The sequence below is a fragment of the Phyllopteryx taeniolatus genome, chromosome 13, assembly GCF_024500385.1.
Source record: "Phyllopteryx taeniolatus isolate TA_2022b chromosome 13, UOR_Ptae_1.2, whole genome shotgun sequence".
In the NCBI taxonomy this organism is placed as follows: Eukaryota; Metazoa; Chordata; class Actinopteri; order Syngnathiformes; family Syngnathidae; genus Phyllopteryx; species Phyllopteryx taeniolatus.
Window position 1 is genome coordinate 16,431,269 of NC_084514.1, and position 18,629 is coordinate 16,449,897.

The 18,629-nt window shown below is 42.1% G+C and overlaps 2 protein-coding genes across 5 annotated transcripts; one reads left to right on the forward strand and one right to left on the reverse strand.

The window, feature by feature from the left end:
* Window positions 1–123: 123 nt before the first annotated feature.
* si:ch1073-416d2.4 (coiled-coil domain-containing protein 42 like-2) lies at window positions 124–5,878 on the reverse strand. The gene is made up of 9 exons (XM_061795592.1): window positions 5,749–5,878; window positions 5,622–5,664; window positions 4,928–5,104; window positions 3,722–3,879; window positions 3,568–3,650; window positions 2,988–3,160; window positions 2,788–2,898; window positions 1,793–1,909; window positions 124–1,734 (listed from the first exon to the last, which is right to left on the reverse strand). The coding sequence occupies exons 1-9, from the start codon at window positions 5,850–5,852 to the stop codon at window positions 1,549–1,551; spliced, it is 1,152 nt and encodes a 383-aa protein (XP_061651576.1). The 5' UTR covers window positions 5,853–5,878; the 3' UTR covers window positions 124–1,548.
* A 100-nt stretch (window positions 5,879–5,978) lies between these two features.
* Window positions 5,979–18,495, forward strand: LOC133488110 (ankyrin repeat and SOCS box protein 2-like). Of its 4 annotated transcripts, XM_061795590.1 has the most exons (11): window positions 5,979–6,118; window positions 7,223–7,270; window positions 7,994–8,143; window positions 11,848–12,017; window positions 12,095–12,250; window positions 12,477–12,722; window positions 12,799–12,970; window positions 13,722–14,292; window positions 16,329–16,482; window positions 17,241–17,415; window positions 18,030–18,495. In XM_061795590.1, the coding sequence occupies exons 3-11, from the start codon at window positions 8,010–8,012 to the stop codon at window positions 18,172–18,174; spliced, it is 1,923 nt and encodes a 640-aa protein (XP_061651574.1). In that variant the 5' UTR covers window positions 5,979–6,118; window positions 7,223–7,270; window positions 7,994–8,009; the 3' UTR covers window positions 18,175–18,495. The 4 variants fall into 4 exon arrangements, with proteins under 4 accessions (XP_061651574.1, XP_061651573.1, XP_061651572.1 ...); XM_061795589.1 differs by lacking the exon at window positions 5,979–6,118 and having other exon boundaries at window positions 6,909–7,270; XM_061795588.1 differs by lacking the exons at window positions 5,979–6,118; window positions 7,223–7,270; window positions 7,994–8,143 and adding an exon at window positions 10,269–10,721 and having other exon boundaries at window positions 12,104–12,250.
* The last annotated feature ends 134 nt before the right edge of the window (window positions 18,496–18,629 follow it).

Sequence of the window (18,629 nt, forward strand, 5' to 3'; positions counted from 1 at the left end):
CCAACAATGCCATCATTTAAGGGGCATCACTAGGTTTTATGGATGGGGGGAGCTTAGCCCCCAGGAGATGCACAGGATGTGAGTGAATATGGTGCGCGAGCATACAATTTCACAAACAGCTAATGAAGACTGACAAATTACTTTTTAATGTTTTTGGACAGATTTGAAAACGATGCAATACTGGGTAAAAGTTCAAAAGTCACTGTTAGACTTGCAGTGTTATTTCAGTCTGTTTTTTAATACAGTACAAAAACACAGGAAGTATGTTTACAGCATTGACCACAAAAAATATGTACACATTGTTTCAGTGTATGCAAAACTATGCAAAAAAAAAAAAAAAAAAAAAAAGAAGAAGAAAGGTCACTGTGTTGTCACAGACAGCCAAGCCCATAGTTTTCAATTAACAAAAGAATTACAGCGAATAATTTCTCCTCCAGGTGATAATCAAAATCTGTTAACAGCTGCAATCGCTAGCTACTTGGTGGGTGGAAGCGTCAACGAATGCAGTCTGTTTTTAAAGGTGGCAAATTGGTCTATTACTCTGTTGCGACTCAGATATTGAAGTGTATCTTTCGATTGACATGACTGCAAGACTGAATTTTTCCCCTTCAAGATACATTGAAACACAATTCATTAATAATAACTGATCAGCATAGAGGCTAATGACATGACTTTCGCTCACAACACAATAACTGTTTGTTCCAAAATACTTTTGAAGTCGCAGAGATTATATTAAGGGCGCATAAGTAACTAAAATTATTGGATACAAATATTACTCAATTGCTTTTGAATTACTCAAAGTAATATGAATGTAGTCTTGAAAATATATAGACAACGTTAATTTGGCTTCTATTTAATAATGACATTCTCAGTATGATAAAGAGGAACGGACTGTGAGGGACCAGACAAAGCAAGGCTCAAATTACCTCTAATGATGATTAAAATAAATGGCCCTATGTTTTCCTTGCCCGGACGGGGGTCACCAGGGCCCCCCTCTGGAGCCAGGCCTGGAGGTGGAGTTCGAAGGCGAGCGCCTGGTGGCTGGACCTACACCCATGGGGCCTGCCCGGGCACAGCCCGAAGAAGCAATGTGGGTTCCCCTTCCCATGAGCTCACCACCTGTGGGAGGGGCGAAAGGGTTTGGGTGCCTAGTGAGCTGGGTGGTGGCCGAAAGCGGGGACCTTGGCGGTCCGATCCCGGGCTACAGAAGCTGGCTCTAGTGACGTGGAATGTCATCTCCCGGGCAGGGAAGGCGTCCGAGCTGGTGTGTGAGGTTGAGAAGTTCCAACTACATATAGTTGGGCTCACCTCCACACGAAAACCCACACAGGCACGGGGAGAACATGCAAACTCCACACAGGCAAGGCCGGATTTGAACCCGGCTCATCAGAACTGTGAGGCAGATGTGCTAATTGGTCGGTCACCGTGCCGCCACATTTTCACAGTAGTTACTAAATAGTATAGGACACCACATTTATCACAGCTTTTGCTTTATCAGCAGTTCAATTTTGCAATTGAAGCTTTTCGATCGTTACAGTTTTTTTTAAATCAGCTAGATAGATTGCTCGTCCTACTGACTTTACTCTGACTTTTGAGTTGAGTTTTACTGCCAAAGCTGCTCATGGATGCCTTTGCTCTCATGTCCGTCAAAGCTGTTTTACTTGTCGTTTGGGAATCATACTCCATCAGTCTCCTCGCTCTCTTCTCTGTGTCCGCCTTGTCCACGAGGTGCTCCTGAAACGAGTCAATGTTTAGTTGGACTCAAGTTAAAGCTACTAAACATATTTCTTACCTTTACCATGTCCATCATTAAGGAAGCGCTCATGTTCTCCAGGGTTCCATACGCTGGCTGATAACACTGTTCTGCAAGGTTGCCGATGGCCATGATTAAGCTTCCCATTTCTTCAGCCTGAGAGATGACGACATGCTTCACTAGAACCCCACCTAAGACTGCTAATGCTTTTAAATTACAGAGTAATTTGTCTAATAGTACAAGTGTTTTCCTCAACAACAAAAAAAAATAGTAGTTTATTCTCTTAATATAATAAATGTTTTCAAAGTGGCCAAAATAAAAATGTGACATAACTCGGAATAAGAGTTCAAGCAATTCTCTTGAGCCACATTGCTTCATCTGTGACATTAAAAAAATTATATTATTTCACACATGATTTTTTTGTAACGTGTGTGTGTGTGACATATAACAATGTAAGATGAATGGGAATTTAAAAAAACACCACATCAGACAGTCAGAAAAAGTATTGTGTGTTGCCTACTATCCATTCCATCCTTTTTCTCTACCGCCTATCCTCACAAGGGTCGCGCCTATCCCAGCTATCTTCGGGCGAGAGGTGGGGTACACCCTGAACTCGTCGCCAGCCAATCGCAGGGCACATAGAAACAAACAACCATTTGCACTCACATTCACACCTACGAGCAATTTAGAGTCTTCAATTCACCTACCACGGATGTTTTTGGGATGTGGGAGGAAACCCACGCAGGCTAAGGGAGAACATGCAAACTCAACACAGGCGAGGCTGGGATTTGAACCCCGGTCCTCAGAATTCTGAGGCAGATGCGCTAACCAGTCGGTTACCGTGCCACCTCCTACTTAAATACTCATTTGCGTGAGACAAGATCGCCCTCTCAAATCATGCTAATTTCAACAAAGCTAGAATAAGAGGGTAAAAAAGGTGCTATTATTCTTTAAAGGTCCAAAGATGTCATTGGTTTTCTGCAGGTACACTTTGAATGTATGCAAAGTGTTTTCTTGCGTGTAATTGTGAACACCTGCTTCCTGGACTGTCCTTGCTCCTTCAGCAGTTTGTCTTCTGCCTGCTTGTTCTTCTCTTTAAGGCTCTCCAACTCCCTTTGAAGTTCATAAAGTTCCTTACTGGCCATCTAAGCAAAAGGTAACAGAGTCAAGCTTGCATGTGCGGGGATTGATACTGGAAATATCGTCTCATATCGTCTCTCTAGTCAAGTCGAACCAATTTGTGCATGCTGCGTCCTTGCTTCATGGCAAGCAATTGCCGCCTGCCCTGCTCCACCTCCTCCTCCACACGGCCCAAACGCCACAGCAGCTGCTGATGGGTAAAGCACAGGGTCTCATAGCGCCGGATGATGGGCATAACCGCACATTCGGTGTCAGTCTCAAGGTCACCTTAAAGAGGCAGCCAGAGGTTAATGCAGTGTGCTTAATGGCAGTCTCCAGCACAATCTGTGTGAGAGAGAAATCATTTCTTGAGCTCAGTGAGTCGTTCTTTGTCTTTATTCAAAGGACTGCGACTCCTCGCCAGCATGATCAGCCTGTTCCAGTTTCTCAGCCAGGGAACAGTTTATACAGACATTGTAGAATTTATACAAGACATTCATGTTGTTTATGGGTGTGATGTCAAGGCTATGTGTGCAGATGGGGCCATATTCTCCTAATTTTTTTTTTTTTTAATGTGCCTGGCTAGCACACCTTCAAGGTCCGCACATTCTTCCATAATGACTTCTGACCATGAATAAAATAACAAAAACCCAACAACTCCCACTGCAAAATCCCAACAGCAAATGTCCACGTACTGTTTGGGAGGTAATCCAATGTTTTCATCAAAAAATCCTCATAGATTTTGGATTTTGAAAGCCTCTCCTTTAAAACGTGCCTCCTGCCAATTGAAATAAGCAAATATGTCAGTGGGCTTGTTATTGAGCGTCACATGAATGCGAAGGCTCTCACCTGGCTCGAAGTTGTTGCAGCTGTTTTGTCAGCTCCTCCAACTCGTGCTGCTTCAGCAGGTTGTGCTCCTGCATCGCTTTGTACTGCTGCACAGCTTGACTGCGCCTCGTTTCATTGTCACTCACAAACCTTTCAAACTTCAATGCTTTCTCTTTTGTCTATGGATAAATGAACTGTTTGTCACACAACATTGTAGGATATCTAATCTAAGTATTCATGTAGGATGTGCCAGACGTAATGATAATAACCTGGGAGATTATTTGAGTCAAAAACAAAGAAAGTGGATTCTAAAGTATTATTGGAGAAGTGCCAAAGGAAGAAAGGAAGGAAGGGTGCAAAATAAAAAGCAGGTCTGAGGGAAGGAATAAGGAAAAAATGAAGGAAGGGGAGAAAGAAGAAGGTCAAGAAGAAAAAAGCAGGTCTGAGGCAAAAGGAAGGTGGGTGGGGTGAGGGGGGAACGCAGGGGGATGTAAGGGTACATGTATAAAAACAGGTGTGACAGAAGAAAGAAAGGAGTGAATGAAGCAAGGAAGGCAGAAATGTAGGTTAAAGTGGAAGAAAGAAAGGGATAAGGATCTGGGTCTGTGGGAACAAAGGAATGATATTAAGAAGGAAGAAAGGAAGGAGGGGGAACAAAGGAAGGAAGGCATACAAAGATGCATGGATGAAAATACTGTAGGTGGGATGAAGGAGGGGTTGAAGGAAGGAAGACAGAAAAGTAGGTTCAAACAAAGGAAGGATCTGGGGGGGGGGAGGCAGATGAAAGGAAGGAAGGAGGTCAGGAAAGAAGAGGTGCCAGGAAAAAAGCGGGTTTGAGGGGAAGGAGGAAAGGTCACAAAAAAGGAGGGGCGGTAGGAACAAAGGAAAGAAGGCGGAAAGGATGTAAGGAGGAATGAATAAAAATCAGGTGTGACTGAAGGAACGAGTGAATGAACGAATGAAATAATGAAAGAAGGAAGGTTGAAAAGTAGATTACCGTAATTTGAACATGTACATCACTTGCTCATGAATAAATGTTTAACAACTGAGATATTATATGATTATACCCCCCCCCCCCCCCACACACACACACACAAAAAAGGGTGAAAATGTAATCAATTTACCACATTTGAATTATGTGAACTGAAAATTAAGTACTTTTTTGTCCCAGTGCACAGTATGTCCTTTTGGCCCACCCACTATACAGTAGAAAGCTTACATACATACCTCCTGATGTTTTCTTTCCAGCTCAGTCCTTCTTTGAGCCAGCTCCTCCACATTTCGTTGAAATTCGTCTCTTTTGACTTGAAGAAGGTTGCTCACCTCATCCAGCTCGCCTTGCTTCTTCAAAACTAGAGTCTTTTGTAAGGTGTTCACACCAACCTTAAGGATTCTGCTTGGAGCCTAAATGTCAAACCGATCACATTTACACGCACTTACTGTAAAAAATGGTGGTCAAATTTGACTCTAAAGTTGGGCAAAAAGGTTGAACCATCATCATGCTTACTGAGCATTTAGAGGATCAAGTCTCTTTTTGGCCTTTGGGCGAGAGGCAAGGGTGCACCTGACTGTGCCTGCCAATTGCGAGTCCCTTTCCAGACAAACAACCATTCACATTACTTGACTGGACAATTTTGAGTCTTCAATGAACCTATCGTCTGGGAGGAAGCCAGCGTACAAGCAAACTCCACGCAGGAAGGCTGGAGCCGAGATTCGAGTCCTGAACCTCCGAACTGTGAGGCAGACGTGCTAACCACTACGCCTCCGTGCTGCCCCACAAATTACAGCATTTCAGATACTTAAAACCTTTGCCACGTTCGCAATGTGAAAAACGTTCTGAATGGCATAATAACTATCTTGTTCTTGAAAAAATGATCAGTAAATGTCACGATTATGAAAAGCAGAGAGACGCTCGTCTCACCTCAGTTACAACTGGTATGTAATTGACATTCTCCTCCCTTTTCCTGAGAACACAAAACAGGGCACATAATTCAGTCAAAAGTGATTTGAGTGAGATTTGAATGCCGAAGGGAGCAGAGCAGGCCAACCTGCAGTCATCGGGCTGCGTAATAAAAATGTTTCTCGTCTTCTTCTCCACTCTGAGCCTCAGACGTTCGTGGTCCGCCGAGAAAGAAAGCGAGTTGGTCATCATGTTGACGGCAAGTAAACAAGTGTTGTCCACGTTCGGACGACTACGGAACGTTCCGGATGTTTTTTCTGGACTGGACGCTGGTTGCCTGGAGACCGCACGCCGGACTACAGGGCATGTGCACGGATCGGTTCTTAGTTGTCATGGCAACGTCCTCAAAAGGTGGCGCTGTTTGTCGCACCGGGATGTAAATGACTTCCGTAAGAGCGAAGCTGACAGAGCTCTCACTCTGCCTGAAATATCGGCTCCCAGGAAGCAAGGCCGAAAAGGTGATGCGTCACTCACGCTCACACGTTTTTTTAAATTTTTTTTAATTATGATTATGATTATGATACAGATATTTTATACCAGTTGTGCAATGCATAGGAAACATAGATATTGCTCACTAAGAAATACTATACTTTTGCAAACTTTTATTTAAGTGATTTTAAAAAAGAACAATAGAAAAACACAATTGCATACATTTGCTGGCCTTGTGTCAATATTTTAGAATTGGAATATTAATATATATATTAATATTAATATTTCTTAGAAAAAGTTTACTTTTTCATCAGAATATTATTAAATTACCGAAGTTTGTAATATTATTGCACACATACACTTAAAAGACAAAAAAAAAATGTTGAATCTTTAATATACAGTATAGAATTTTGTCCATTTGTCCATATCAAAAGATTCTGCATGCTTATGAATATTTCTTATGAATATTTTCAAATGACTTTACTGTATACTGTATATCATTACACACATATACCTGTGCTAAAAAAAACAACTGAAAAACAACAAAAAAGAAAAACTAGTTATACTTTCATACTTTCAATATGTATTGATGATGCAAAAGATGCTGAACACTGAAGAATGTTGAACTTTTCCAAATGAATTTATACTGTACATCATTACACAAATATACTTGTGGTTAAAAAAAAAACAAAAACAGAATTATCCCCACCCCCAACAAATTACATTAATCACTTGACCCATTAATTTCTTATAGAAATATGTTTTATGTATTTAATTATCTATTAATGCTGAAAAAAAAATAATCCCACACACTAAAACCTGTTGTACTTTTGAATACACAAATATACTCGTGGTTAAAGAAATGACACAACCATGTCAACAAGTTAAGTTCATCTTAGTTGAGCAATTTTGTGGTCCTCCACATATACATTTGCTAACAGAGAGTCTGGTCTGACTTCCTTTGGCTGCAAACAGCATGCTTGAAGGACTTCTCTGTGTCACACGACAAGCACACGCCACTTGCAGTTTTGTCACACGAAACATGTTTCACACTTTTGCCAACGTGATTGTGAAACCCAAATGTGCATGACGAGTTCTGATGCATCACAGCAACTTTTTCATATTTTCTCCAGCTCGTACAGCGGTGTCAGCTACTACTTTGAGTAATCACTGGCTCTGAGGTGAGTTGAAATGTTGTGTGTAACATGATAAAAAAAAATGAAGATCTTTTTTTCATACTGTTGTGCTTATAAAATAACCAGACGCTGGCAGAATTTATGAAATATCAGGGGGAAAAAATGACTGAATCGGGACCATCTCATTATTTTCTAATTGCTGATTTGCTTAATGATTATGGTAATCGGACATGCCGGATAGTTTTAAATAAATATGCTTTGCCTGATCATTCGTATTTACTTGGAAGAATGGTACACATTTTACAGATTGTGCCAGTGTATGTAAACGTCTAAGCACAACTGTACGTGCATTTGGATTCCACATTACTCTGCAGATGCAGATACAGTATGTGTTCTTTCTTTGAGCACATTTCCTAAAAACTGGGGTGAACATATACGTCTTGCTACAACATTTTGTAATGCAATTAACTTGACCAGGACATAACCTCACATCAGCTTTCCCCGTGGAGCTGCAAATGGAAGCAAACTCGGTTCAACATGTCCTTAAATGGTATCTGTCCTCATTGCCTGAGCTGCTCTCTGATGTCAACTACGCAGCACATTGCAGAGCTTTCATATGAGCGTAGCCTGATTTATAGAGAGAGAATGCACAAATCCCTTAAATGGGCCTCTGGATACGCTGTTGTTTTATTGACAGTTCACACTAGTTTTTGCACTTTTTATCTTGCGTTCCGGATCACCAACTCCATCACTGGTCTGTGGGCAAAGCATCAGGACACACTTGATGTCTGCCTGGTCCTCTGGGATGATTGCAATCAACGGATGTGGGTCACTTCACCAGAGACTCAACGTGGATGTCAAAAACAGGCTGGCTGTTGATCTTTTCTCCGCTTCAGGCAACACTGTGCATCAGCTCAGGTGAGATGCGTGAGAATATAACACACTATTCAATTGTCACTATATGCTTTCTGCATGCAAATGATATTGTAAAAACACACATTTTATGGGATTACTGAATTAATAATTCACCTAAATGTAGATTTGGATGCAGGCATTTTACATTAGCTCATGTAATGTGTTACTAGTGTGATTATTACGTTGAAAATTCAGATGGATTATCAATGGAAGGATTGTTGTACAAGATTGAGTTGTCTTTCGTCAATATATTGTGCTTCCTGGTTCTCGGCTATGGGCAGCACTGTCTCGCAGGAAAGAGGTTCTGGGTTCAAATCTGGACACAAACGCTCCTGTGTAGATTTGGCAGGTTCTCCCTCTGGTTGCATGCTTTTTGTTTTTTTCCAGGTCCTCTGGCTTCCTCCCACATTCCCAAAACATGCTGGTTAGGTCAACTGAAGACTCTAAATTGCCCATAACACGTGAATGTGAGTGTGAATAGTTGATTGTCTACATGTCTCTGCGATTACCTGGCGAACGATCCAGGGTGTAATGATCTCACCCAAAGTTAGCTGGGATAGGCTCCAACTCACCCGTTAGCCTAAAGAGGACAAGCGCTATATAGAAAAGGCATGGCTACTACTCTGTATCTTATTAGGAACACTAACATGTTTCCTTTTTGTCATGTCATTGATCAAAGGTGTGAAAAAAAAATGCTAATTGTGAAGCCTCAGAGTTCAAACTACAGATCAATCCAGATGGTTTGTATGTGATGGAAGCTCTACCGTTTTTCATTGAGACAACAAACATGACAACACTTCATTTACAGACATAACTGCATGCTTGCTGATGTGTATTTTCCCAAGCTGATGGAAACACAGGTAATTGTAGGCAATACCTGTCAGATTAAATGTTCTTTTTGTCCTTGGACGACCACAAAACCTCACATCTGCAGGATTATACTGTATGTTTAGCTGATTTCATGTTTGACAATGAGGCAACAATGGAGGGCTGCTCGTATTCAGTATCATTAGACACATACATGTTCTACACATACATGTACATTTTTCAGATAGGAGGGTTTGCGCTTTGGCCATCCATAAACTATGCATGGTCCCATGGGATTCAAAAAAAAAGAAAAGAAAAGGCAAACACCACACTAGATAACAGGTGATAAAAGGTCATACAAGGGGCAAACATGTTTTTCTTGACTCTGACCAAGTTGATATTTCCTCTGTTTGGGAGCAAGTGAAAAGCAGAAGTGATGGCTTCTGCTGTGGTTTACTAGAAATGGAGTGTGCTTGTTCTTTTGAGTCCATCCATCCATTTTCTGTACCGCTTATCCTCACTCGGGTCGCGGAGTGCTGGAGCCTATCCCAGCTATCTGTGGGCGAGAGGCGGGCTACACCCTGAACTGGTGGCCAGCCAATCGCAGGGCACATACAAACAAACAACCATTCGCACTCACATTCACACCTACGGGCAATTTAGAGTCTTCAATCAACCTACCCCGCATGTCTTTGGGATGTGGGAGGAAACCGGAATACGCCACAAAGGCGAGGCCGGGATTTGAACCCCGGTCCTCAGAACTGTGAGGCAGATGTGCTGACCGTGCCACCCTTTTGATTCCAGTTGCATAAAATTTGTTTCAAAGCTGATAAATGCACTCAATAGCACTTTCTTTTCTAAAAACGATTCAGCCAAATTAATCATGGAGGTTTTGATTTCACTAGGAACGTAATCACCACTCTATATTTAAAAGAAAATACTTATTTGAATCGTACTGGAAGTGCATCACGCCTCCTAAACTGTGGAAAACTGAAGTGTCGAAAAAGAGTTTAACGCGATATCTGCACAACTGAGTACTATGCAGTTCTCAGTCTTTGCACGTTTTCAGCAATTATCTTCAAACGTTTATAATGTATTTCCAAACAAAGCTCTGAAATTCCCTTTCCAGGGTCTTTAAAGTATCCCCATTATGGCTGACATGGCTCCTACCCTGAAGGTGTATGTCAGGCTAGTAAGGTGGTATCAGTGCCAGTACGGGTATCGGTACCGATACTGTATTAGTGCATCCCTAATCATAATAATACAAATCATTGATAAATGATTGAAATAATGTATTTGATTGCAAAGTTTCAGTAATGAAAGTAATTGAGTGAATGGTTCTGAATGTCTTGTTATCTAATCAGGGAGTTTACGTAGCAAAGGGAGCACGCAAATAATGATGGGCAGGCAGACAGGTCTGTGTTGTGTTCAGGGAACTTCAGGCTCCATGTTATCAGAGCATGTGCGAGTGTCCTGACTTATAAGGATGAAGCGTGCCTGACAATAAGATCCTAAAATAATCCGAGCGACCACAGCTGATCCCCGCACGCCTGCTGCCTCCGTGCCTTTTTCTGCTCGCTCGTCCGGCTGTGTGCGAGCCAACTCAGCGACCGGCCACGATGACCAAATTCAGCTATTACCAATATTTGGCGCAGTTTCGCCACGGCAGAACGAAATCATCTTTCGATAATAATAATGACGGTGAGGAGGACGATGAGGTAACGTCGAGACTTGGAGGAGACAGGAGGGGAATAAACATGACGTCACACGCCGAGTGAGTCTCTTGTTCAATGGGTGTGAATGTGCGCGCATTTGATTTTGACCGACGCGTTTGACAACCACCGTTTTAGTCTACTCTTCGGTTGCGCCAGATTCACCTAAATATCAACTGTTTCATTCTCAGTACCTCCGCCGAGGACTGTTCAATAGCTTGTCTTTGTTTCCTTGTTCCGGTTTACTGTAACAGTTTTTGACACAGCGACCATTTTATTATTATTATTATTTATATTATTATTATTATTAGTAGTAGTAGTAGTAGTATGGAAAATACATGAAGAAAATTGAAAGAAAACTGTAGAAATAAAAACATGTATATGCCATTTCATTCTTTATTGTATCATTCATTCGAAATTTAAAAAATAATAATAATTTTCATGTAAATGAAATGTTCTGGTTCACCATTTTATGGGTGTTCCCCATTCCCATTTGAGTGAGAATAAATATATTATTATTATTATTATTATTATTGGTAGTAGTAGTAGTCGTGGTGTCACATAAAACTGTAGAAATTACACACAAATCTGAATGTATGTGGTATTTTTAGTCTTTGTTATATATACTTATCCCCCTAGCTAAAAAAACAACAACAACAAAACACATATTTTAAGATTAGGTTGAAATGAAAATAAAATCCAATTTATAAAAAAAATATACAAGATTTTTGTAAATAATTCTTCAAATAATGAAATGAATTAAAATTAAATATCAAATGAAAGTAAAATTTAAAGAAATCATTTTCAAAAACAAGGAAGTGACTACTGTAATGTTCACCTGCCCGACTTGCAGGCAGTGTGGCTTCGGTTCCAACTTTTGACGGTTTTCTACATACTGTATACACAGTAAACTGTGCGTGGCCTTTGATTGACTGGCGACCTGTCCAGGGTGTATTCTGCCTTTCTCCCAAAGTCAGCAAGGATGGGCTGATTCCAGTTTAGCATCTCCAGACGCTTGTTTCTTGTTTCAGATTTTATACGATCAAATTATAATTTGCTGTGTTTACGAAGGATGTTGGTATGATTGTAACAATTCACGTGTACACATACTGTGTCCAGGAGCAGGGACGCTGTCCTCTTGTTGCTTTAAATAAATCACCTTAAGTACTTTCTTCTTCTCCGTTGAAGGGATGTTGACCCAGTGGTCCTGGCCATCCGAGGGGGGGATGCGGAGGCTGTTAAGAAGCAGGCGGCATCTTCCCCTCACAGTCTGATGAGGGAGAACAAAGAAGGCTGGATCCCTTTGCATCATGCAGCCTTCAGCGGACAGCATGAGTGCTTGAGGACCTTACTGAATGGTGTCAACTTGTGCAAATATATACAAATAGGCGTGTTTGGTTCACAAATGAGTCCCTTAACTGGTTTTCTGCTCCAGCACATCCAGGTTCTGCAGACAAACGCACTCTGCAAGAACAGACAGGCTTGCTGCTCGCTGCGTCTGGTGATCATTTGCCGTGTGTGAAGTGTCTTCTGGAGTCTGGAGCTGATCCTGACATCAGCAACAAGAACAAAGAAAGCCCTTTGTACACAGGTAGAGTGTTGTTGAACGAGCAATGACAATTACACACTCTTTGGCCACAACATTAGCCGGAGAGTCTAATAAAAAGTGTGCTGTATTGCTGTTTTTGTTGGTAAAGAACAGCACTGCATCATCTGAGAGTCCTAATATCATACAGGCGTTTTTCAATAACATGGCGAGGTTAACACTACACAACAATATTAGGATTACTGACCGACCGCCAAGGCAATTACTGCAGCCTGCAGGTTGGACAACGTGGACATGGTGTGCCTCATCCTCTCGTTCGGGGCCTCCGTGAACCAGAGGTGTCCTCAGGGATGGACAGCCCTTCACCAGGCCGTATCCAGGAACAACACAGCGACGTGTGACATTCTCATCGGAGCCGGGGCCACTATAAACCCCTCCAACACCTACAGCATTACGCCACTCATTGTAGCAGCTCGGCTGGGACGCTTGAAAGCACTGAATTACCTCATTGGAAAAGGTACCTATTATTACATGTCTAAAGCTGATTATTGATTGATATCACAAACTAAAGAGTGATGTTTTTGTGTCGTTAGGTGCTGATGTGAACATGCAGACTTGCGAAGGTATCACGGCGCTGCATGAGGCCAGTAAAAATGGCCACAAGGAAATTGCGGCAGTGTTGTTGTCCACAAATGCAGACGCAAATAAGACGACTGACTCAGGATTACTCCCTCTGCATGTTGCAGCTCAACATGGACACCAAGAGTGAGTTATTTCTCGATTGCAAGTGAAAACACCTGTGGATGTGCTAAACTTAACTTGGCAAGTCAGAGCCGTAACAGAAGATCCGCCATTAATGTGTTTGTGGCTTTTACACAGAAACCAACAAAGCAGGATATTGCCATAACTGCAACACAGAATCCTGCAGATAATCAGTGTTGACCACTCATATAAGGATTTAAAATCGTAAATATTGAACAGATTTATTTGGTCGCCCGTCTTCTGAGAAGGTCGGGGAGGAAAAATCACTCTCAACACACCCTAAACCACAGGATACTATAGTTGTTTCTATTGTTGTCTTTTGGAAACATCTGACAAGCTTACATTTTACAATCTAACATATGGCACTCAAGGCCAAACCAGTATTCTTTTTTCTTTTTCTTTTTTACAAAAATGTGATCAAATGAAATGTCGAAATTCACCATTGAGTCCACCCGTAGCCAAAGCACAGGAATCTTGGAATTATTTAAGTATGTCCCCCCCTATATTTAAGCACTGTTCAAACTGCGCATAATGTTTCAATGGCTTACAATCAGATATACATTTTGGAAACAAAACCTCAGCCTCCTTTTTTGCTGAACACTTAGGCCTATTACATGAATGTATTTTGATGTTGTTCTTGCTGTTGTTATGGTGGTACTTGGGGGGCCAAGTATTTTTTGCGGTGGTACTTGGGATAAAAAGGTTCAAAACGGTTGACATAAAGCGTGTCAGTTGACTGTGACTTTGTGTTCAGGGTGGTGCGCCTGCTCGTCCCTGTGACGAGTCGCACCAGGCTTCGGCACAGCGGGATCAGCCCTCTGCACCTGGCAGCTGAGCACAACAGGCCGCAAGTGGCAGCTGTGCTCCTCAAGACAGGTGCAGATGTCAACGCCACACTGGCCCCCGCGCGCTCGGCACGCTACGCCGATGGACGCACGACAGCCCTCGGCTTCGCCGTCGCCAACGGCTCCACGGAGACCGCCGCGGTGCTCCTGAACGCCGGCGCCGCCACAGGCCTGGACCCCGTCAGTCCTCTGTTGCTGGCCGTGCAGAGGGGCAGCGTGGCCACTGTGTCACTGCTGCTGCAGAGGGGAGCTGACGTCAACGCTAGAATGCCGTCCTGGGCTACGACGTTCCCTCCCGTTGTTGCTCTCTGCATGGATAACCTGCCTCTACTCAAGTGTCTTCTGGATAACGGCTGTGATGCCCTTTCCTGCTTCTCCTGCCCATATGGTGGAGGTCCTCATCCAGAACAATCCCATATTAGAAATATTGGCGACCTGTCTTCCTTAAACTCCAGTGGGCCAGCACATGAAGTAACACAGGTGCGAATTTCAAGCCATAAAGTTTCCATCCATCCATTTTCCACACCGCTTATCCTCACTACGGTCGCAGGCGTGCTGAAGCCTATCCCAGCTATCTTCAGGCGAGAAGCGGGGTACACCCTGAACTGGTCGCCAGCGAATCGCAGGGCACATAGTGTATAAACAAACAACCATTTGCACTCACATTCGCACCTATGGGCAATTTAGAGCCTTCAATGAACCTACCCTGCATGTTTTGGGGATGTGGGAGGAAACCGGAGTACCCGGAGAAAACCCACGCGGGCACGGGGAGCACATGCAAACTTCAAAGGAGGCCGGATTTGAACCCGGATTTGAACCCGGGCCCCCAGAACTGTGAGGCATATCAGATGTATTTAGTGTTAGTCAGAGGTGACAAAGTACTCAAAAATGACAAAGTATTCAAAAATACTCTCTCTACTTAGGTAGAAGTACAGTGAACCCCCCTCTATTTGTGGCGTAGCTTGGTACCTAATCACCACAAATAGTACAAATCCACGAGTAATTTATGATGACCCAAGAAGGTTTGTAATTGCCTATAGATACCACAAGGTGGCGGCAACGTAGGTTTTCCCCCCCCCCTATTACACATGGCTCAAGGCTGAGCACAAAAACAGTGAAAAGGTGACTTTTCAGCCAGTAATGGAGGATAGGTTCATATGAGTGGTTCACTGTAGAGATACTTTTGTAAAAAAATAAAAATGACTGCGGTAAAATTAGAACTACCGATTTGACTCCTGTACTTAAGTAAAAGTAAAAAAGTACAGACTCTGAAATTAACCTAAAGGGGTAGTTTGTAGTTTTAAAATCATTAGCAAGATTTGAATGTACCCTCACTTCATTAATTGAGTCCGATCAAAGCCGCGGCCCTCACTGACGAGTGCGATTCTCATACATGGTCATTCATAATGACATGCAATTTTGAAAGTGCGTTGTTGTGATAAATAGTCACAGAGAATGCTGTCCAGCTTCAAGAAACTAGCAGCGCTAACAATACTAAGCTAGCATTAACGCTGTAAACAACCAGATATTAGCCACAGCTACTATGTTGGTAACATATTATTTTTGATAGAGTGTTACTATAATGTGCAATGTTATTGGTTTGGAGTTTTATTTTTGGGAATGTGCATTCAATTAAATATCGAAAAGAGGTTATAAATGGATCTGTCGCGTAGAAATGTTGCTAATTCCGTGTGACGTCTGAATCCTCTCCGCTGCCTGAGGTGCCGTCAGTCTGCTTCTGTTTGCTTATCTTTTACCAAGATGTTAGCAGTCGAGGAATTAGCATTTTTCGGAGTTGGATAAGCAAAATAGTTTCAGCAAAGCTCCTGAAGCCCAAGGTAACAGGTCATGACAGCGCGAGGCTGTGGGGGAGTGTGCCTATGAGTGACTACCTATGAGTGCAAATGTCCGTGCACAGCAATTTATCAGTTCTTTGTCAGTCACGCCGTCTGTCTCTGATAGGTTGTTCTTCCTCAGGCTTGGTGGCTTCTGACCTTTCTGAATTTTCTGAACACCAGAAGATTTTAGTTTTGCGGCTGGCACAAGACACAATGCATTAGTCACAAGTCATTCATAAATAATGCCATGGACGGGGAATATCTTGTTTCTATGAGTCTGTTGCATCATTGTCATTAATGCTCCAAGTCCTTGTTTTTTTTTTTTTTTTTTTACGTAAAAGTCTCCAAGAACTCTATCAATCAAGATCACAACCACAGTTGACTTTACTTCTCTATTTAGGTCTTAAGATTGTGTCATCATCATTCATGGAAGCTGAAAAAAGTAACAAGCCTATTTTGACCAAGTAAGGAGTGGAAAGTACAGACATACGTTTACAAATGTTCAAAGTAAAAAGTAAAAAGACGTGAGAATACGAATCCTCAAGTAAAGTACAGATACGTGTAAAATCTACTTAAGTGCAGTCACAAAGTAGGCCTAATGCTTACTTTGTTACTTCCCACCACTGTTCTGTATTTAATTAATGTAACTTCATTTTTTTGTGGGTTCCTCTTCTTTAGTTCTGTGAATGGATTTCATCATCATTCATGAGGAAATGGGCCGGACCCATCGTAGACTTGCTGCTGGAGCACGTCGCTCATGTTCAACTGTGCAGCAAACTCACTCAACTGCTTGAGAGCCGCCACGAATGGGTCGCTGTGAAGAGGAAGTCGTGTAAGACAACACACACACACACACACACACACACACACACACACACACACACACACTATAACTACTGTACTGTAGTTACACTCACTGGTCACAACATTAGCGTTATATTGTATGTTTTCACACTTAAGCGATCCGAGAGCACCGTCATCAATTCTTTCTTTACAGTGTAACAATCCACCGTGTTGTTGTCACACTGCCGGTGTTGTTCAATTCGCAGCAATGTTTACTATAGTGAATGCAGTTTGCAGTGGTGTGGAACCGCAATGCATAATACTGACAGCTGTTTATTATACTATACTGTTCATTTGTCTGCATAAAAGAGTCAAAATAGTAGACACAGCTGTCTGGAAGATGCAGTGCACCTCGACACGTGCAATAATAAGCACATTGTTAAATGAAAAGCTCTTTAAACATTTGAATGAATAATATATATATATTTTTTTTACAGTTGCAGTCCACTTGCGTCAGGCAAGGGTGCAGCAAAATATTGATATTGCAACATAGTATATGCAGTTTGATGTGAATGTGATTCCCCTTAAACAATGTATACAACACACAGTGATGTCTATGAATCAACTGCAATTGTGTTTTTATAATACTGTTCTTTTTTTTAATCTAATTAATAAAAGGTTAACCTGGAAAATTTCAATGGACTATATTGCTGTTGTGAGACAAAAGTGGATTTTTGCATTTAATTATTCAGCTTTTTGTTGTAATGCATGCTTAATGTACAAGTTTCCCCTTCTTCAATTCCATAGATATGGTATCATTAAGGCGGCACGGTGACCGACTGGTTAGAGCGTCTGCCTCACAGACAGAGGACCGGGGTTCAATCCCCGGTCCCGCCTGTGTGGAGTTTGCATGTTCTCCCCGTGCCTGCGTGGGTTTTCTCCGGGCACTCCAGTTTCCTCCCGCATCCCAAAAACATGCATGGTAGGTTAATTGAAGACTCAATTGAATTGCCCGTAGGTGTGTGTGTGAGTGCGAATGGTTGTTTGTTTCTATGTGCCCTGCGATTGGCTGGCGACCAGTTCAGGGTGTACCCTGCCTCCTGCCCAATGATAGCTGGGATAGGCTCCGACCCTTGTGAGGATAAGCGGCTCAGAAAATGGATGATGGATGATGGATGGATGGTATCATTATAGTTATGACATCATTGCTCGGATTGGTGCTATACCTGCCCTGAGCATGGGACAAGTGATGCAGTGACTATCCAGATCCAAGAGACAGAGCTGTTCGTAAACAACTAAAATGAAACCTAGTGCATTCACGCAAACAAGTCAGTTCGACATGTTTTGGATTATTTTGGCCTGCACTCTACTGAGTGTAGACAAACAACCATTCACACTCGCGTTCGCATAATTGGCCAAATTTGAGGTGTCAGTTACCCTAAGAAACATGTTTTTGGAACGTAGGAGGAAGCCGGAGTACCTGAAGAAAACCCTTGCAAGTATGGGGAGAACATGCAAACTCCACACAGGAAGGCCAGAGCCCGATTTGAACTAAATACTAATCATTATTCATAATTATTGTTTTTCTTTCCGTAGTGTCACCTCGTCCACTACGTCATCTTTGCAGACTGAATGTTCGCAGCCACGTGGGCCCGCACAGACTGAGATCCCTCTCAAGTTTACCTCTACCAGGACGACTGATCGCATACCTCACTGCGATGGACTGATGACATTAAGATGACTTCACTTGGCATCTCAGTCATTAAGTACATTTATATTTGTCTGTGTCTTTTTGAAAACCTAATATATCTCATCTGTATGATATGTATATTTATAAACCCTGTGATGTGGCTTTCTCTCCTTATGATTTGATTTATTATGTTATTCTGATTTCACAGGAACCCTCAGTGAAGGGTAAAAATTAACTTAAGCCCACAGGACCTCTTGTGGGAATTGTTTATTTAAGAAATGAAAGCTGCTGTATCAAACATTACTGTGACTAAGAAAATCAATTCTACTCCTCGCATTTCTATTCTCATAGATTAAAGAGACCTTGAATATGTTTTTCTTTCTTTTTTTTTTTTTTAAACAAAGAGTGGTCTTTAAAAATGTCCTAAAAATAGAAACCTGTCAACTTACTGTCTGGCATCAGAGAAAGAGAGAATGAAGAAGTGCATTTTAGTCCTCTAGGAGTGA